This window comes from Priapulus caudatus, unplaced genomic scaffold, assembly GCF_000485595.1.
Source record: "Priapulus caudatus unplaced genomic scaffold, Priapulus_caudatus-5.0.1 Scaffold1614, whole genome shotgun sequence".
NCBI lineage: Eukaryota > Metazoa > Priapulida > Priapulimorpha > Priapulimorphida > Priapulidae > Priapulus > Priapulus caudatus.
In genome coordinates, this window is record NW_014578675.1 from 47,030 (window position 1) to 51,788 (window position 4,759).

General features: G+C 45.7%; 1 protein-coding gene across 1 annotated transcript in view; it reads left to right on the forward strand.

The window, feature by feature from the left end:
• Window positions 1-3,655, forward strand: part of LOC106817160 (membrane metallo-endopeptidase-like 1) — a gene marked incomplete in the record, with an annotated part of 13,472 nt that extends 9,817 nt beyond the window's left edge. Inside the window, 4 exon segments of the mRNA XM_014821814.1 lie at window positions 83-141; window positions 1,258-1,377; window positions 1,932-2,062; window positions 3,587-3,655. Of these exon segments, the coding sequence (XP_014677300.1) occupies window positions 83-141; window positions 1,258-1,377; window positions 1,932-2,062; window positions 3,587-3,655 (379 nt within the window).
• Window positions 3,656-4,759: the final 1,104 nt, after the last annotated feature.

The following is a 4,759-nucleotide window of genomic DNA, read 5'->3' on the forward strand; positions in this document are numbered from 1 at the left end:
TATATATATATCGTGTATATATAACTACGTAGATATCGTTGTCACTCACTAACGGTACTACTTGCTGTGCTATTTTCACTAGATGGACTACTGACCCAGCTGTGATCAATGCGTATTACAGTAGACCCAAGAATCAAATCAGTAAGTTATAACTGAGCCTTGTGTTTAGAAAGCTAGATCGATAGATCGATATTAAACCCACTAATCAGATGTAGATCCCGTTTTCGGATCACTACTAATATAATCCTAATGCGATGACAACTTGAGCTAGTACGGGCGAACGTTGAAACGCGTCCGTTTTCCTTTTTTCGCGAATCCGACCGGATATCGTGAAATCTCTATTATTTACCCGATATTGAGGAATTGCTCGATTGTTACTGCCTAATACAACGATTGGTCATGGCACGGTCACGTGATGGTGGTTGTGGTTGTGGGGGGGGGCGATTTCTCGTTGCTATGCTCTCTCTCTATTATGATGCTGCTCTGTTGCGCTCTCGTCTGCAATGTAGTGCATGATGATACGCCCACGAATTTTTTCCCAATCGCGTTATTGAATATAAACAACTCAGCACAGCTATCGCGTTGACTTTATAACGTGCACTATAGCCCGGCATGCTGCTACTAGGCAATTTGGTTTTTATGCTCAATTCCCGACGTTCGTACGTGGAAAACGAGCGGTTATGGTGGCATTCGGAGTAACCACCTCTTTAGCAGTGCATGGGCATGCTACTCCCTCTACCCATGCAGGCGTCTGCTCTTTCCCTGCACCCCTACTCCCCTTTCTCTGAACTCTGTTCGTTACACTTCATCCAATCATTCCATGCACTCTCTTGCCCTCTGAACTCCTGTATCCTTACATTCCCACCTTCCTCTACCGCCCATCCATCCCATGTGCTCTCTATTCTTCTCTCGTGTCCTTATGTTCCCACAACTCTGCTTCTTTGCATTCCCAGCTTCCCCTATCGCATATCCACCCCTAGCTCTACCGGTGTAGCCCCTTTGCTCCTGCTACAGGGGTCCTGTGCAAGATGGGCTGAGCTACGGAGAGCGTGAACTGCGGGTCGTATATCCCTGTAGCGGCTGGCGAAGGGGCTACATGGGTAGAGCTACGGTGAGCGTGAACCGTGAGTCGTATATCCCTGTAGCGGCTGGCGAAGGGCCTACACGGGTAGAACTAATCCATCCCCTTACACTACCAACGTCCGCGCTCATTCTAGCTGCGTTTACAGGAGATTTCGGCGTGTTTTCTTTCGTCAGTGTTCCCAGCAGGAATCCTGCAGCCTCCCTTCTACAGTCCATCGTACCCGATGTCGATGAACTACGGGGGAATAGGAATGGTCATCGGTCACGAGATCACGCACGGGTTCGACGACAAAGGTCAGTGGCGGCCATGTTGAATATCGATACGATCCTTATGTGACCTCATATGTGACCTTACATGACCTCACGTTACCTTATATGACCTCACGTGACATTGTATGACTTTATATGACCTCATGTGACCTTATATGACTTTATATGACCTTATATGACCTCATGTGACCTTATATGATTTTACATGACTTCATGTGACCTCATGTGACCTTATATGGCCCCATGTGACCTTATATGATTTTACATGACCTTATATGGCCTCATGTAACCTTATATGACTTCATATGTCCTATTATTACCTCACGTGGCATTTATATGACCGTATATGATCGAAATTATCTTATAGTATAATAATATTTATTGCTATCATTGTCACGCACGTAGGCGTGCAGTTTAGATTTCAAGGCCAGCAACGCATTTTCGACTTCATTTACCGATCAAATACTATAATTTATGTCGCTATTGTAACCTCGAAGGCGAAATGCGAATTTTTGAAATTCTTCTTCTTCGGACTCTCTCATCTGCGACCCAGGCTTACCTTAATTACTCTTGGCCAGGTAAACAGTTCGACGCGGACGGTAACCTGTTGGCGTGGTGGTCGGATGAGGCGATTGTCAGCTTCCAGGAGAAGGCGCAATGCATGATCGACCAGTACGGCAACTACACCATAGAGGAAGTACAGATGAACGTAAGTACGGCAAACCGCTTCCCCCTCTTGTTCCTCCGCCCCCCGCCCGTCCGCAGCTCACCGCCGCCCTCATCTCGCCTGGCCCCCTCTCCGCCCCAGCTCCCTCCACCTTCGCGTACCGGCCCGCCGTTCTACACACCCAGTCCCTGCTCCCTCGCCGCCCAAGTCCTGCTCCCCTCCGCCCCCAGTCCTGCTCTCGCCCCCAGTCCTGCTCTCGCCCCCAGTCCTGCTCCCTCGCCCCCAGTCCTGCTCCCTCGCCCCCAGTCCTGCTCCCTCACCCCCAGTCCTGCTCGCCTCAGCTCCCAGTTCCTGCTCCCTGCTCACACGCAGTCCTGCTTCCTCGCCCCAGTCCCCTGCTCCCTCGCCCCCAGTCCCCTCTCCCTCGCCCCCATGTCCTGTTCCCTCACCCAGTCCTGCTCCCTCGCTCCCAGTCCTGCTCCCTCGCCCCCAGTCCTGCTCCCTCGCCCCCAGTCCTGCTCCATCCCCCCCTGTTTCGCAAGCTCCCCTTACATGCGGTAGTCGCCATGAGAACATTTCTGCGGATCTTTGTGATGTTTATCGATTCCTTGTTCGATTTGACGAACATCATCGTCAATAAAATTTGCTACGTGTGAGCGCCGTGAGCATTCTATTATATCGTCGATCAGAACGATCCGATTTCTTAAACACCGTTGTTTTTCTATTGTTTTCCTTGACACTACATAATTATATTAATTACTGTGATCATTCTAATGTTAATTATATTAATAATCGCATCGATTACTCCTTGTTTATTGAGCTATTGCTAACCTCAGCGCCCTGAATATCTCTATTAATTATATTCATAATTACGTTAATTACTTAAGTTAATTACACTTGTCATTAGTTTATTTAGCAATAGCAGACTTTAATATGATATCAGACGAATAATAGATTAGATAGATAGAAGATAGATAGGTAGATCGATCAATAGATAGATAGATAATAGATAGATAAGATAAGATAGATAAGATAGATAGATATATAGAATAGAAGATAGATAAATAGATAGATAGAACGATAATATAGATAAATAGATAGATAGATAAGATAAATAGATTAAATAGATAGATAGATAGAATAGATAGATAGATATAGATAGATAGATAGAATAGGATAGATAGATAGATAGCTAGATAGATAGATAGATAGAATAAGATAGAATAATAAATAATAATATATAGATAGTAGATAGATAGATAGAATGGGATGGATAGATAGATAGCTAACTAGCTAGATAGATAGATTTACGATAATAGATAGATAGATAGATTAGATAGATAGATAGATAGATAGATAATAGATAGATAGATAGATAGATAGATAGAAGTAGATAGATAGGATAGATAGATAAATAGATAGATAGCATAGAATAGATAGATAGGATAGATAGATAGATGCAGATCAAATAAATAAAATTTTAAAAAAAAAAGAAATTTTTAGAATAATTAAATAACTTTTATTATTCACTCTTGATGAACTATCGACTCTGATCCTTTCTGTCAGATCAATGGTAAAGCGGCACACAGGGAGAGAACATTGCGAGATAACGGGGGATTTGAAAAGCAGGCATAACAGGGTGACGATCGGCGCTGCATTCATAGCCACTAGATTAACCTAACGCGGAGAATAACGGTTTAGCTCTAACGTTAGCAGGAGTAAAATTATCTGAAAAATAATCATGCTTTGCGAGTAATTTACTCCTAACATTCAATAAATGTGATCATACAATCGAATCTCTCTATCTGTCTACCTCTCTCTCTCTCCGGCGTCTCTCTCTCTCTCTCCTCCTCTCGTCGCTCTTTCTCTCTCTCTCGCTCTCTCTCTCTCTCTCCTTCCTCCTCACTGCTCCTGACCCGTCTTCTCTCTCTCTTCTTTTTCCTCTCGCTCTCTCTCCTCTCTCTCTCTGTTCTCTCTCACTCTCGTCCGCTCTCTCTCTCTCTCTTCTCCTTCTCTTTCTCGTTCTCTCTCACTCTCCCGCTCTCTCTCCCTCCTTTTCACTCTCCCTCTCTCTCTCTCCCTCTCGTCGCTCCTCTCTGCTCTGCTCATTGAGAATGTTCACCTCGTTATCTGTCTCGCTGATACATTAAACAGACGCATTGCGATGACGCCGTGGCGGAATGACGCGCGTACGTGATAATCACGAACAAGAAAGCTCCCGCGTGTGTTACCCCCGTTATCGTCTGTCGTTGTGATTGCATCCGACACACGTCTGCCGATCAAACGCCGATGCCGCGATGTACGCTGCGTGCGCCGTAGCTGCCGTTACTGCATGCACGCGATATGTCATACATCGATGATGATCGATGGTGATTGGTGATCGATGGATGGTCGTAGCGACGATGTGTAGGTGGAAACGTAGATCTTTCTGTCTCTCTTTCTCTTTCTCTCTGTCTGTCTTTCGCCTCTCTCGCTCGTCTCTCTCTTCTCTCGCTCCTCTCATCTCTCTTCTCTCTCTCCTCATCTTTTCTCTCTCTCTTGCTCTCTCCTCACTTTCGCTCTATCTCGCCCTCGTCTCTCTCTCTCATCTCTCTCTCTCTCTCTCTTCTCTCCTCACTCGCCGTCTCTCTCCCCTCTCTCTCTCTCGCTCTCTCTCTCTCACTCTCTCTCTCTCTCTCTCTCTCTTTCTCTCTCTTGCTCTCTCCCACTCGCTCTATCTCGCCCTCTCTCTCTCTCTCT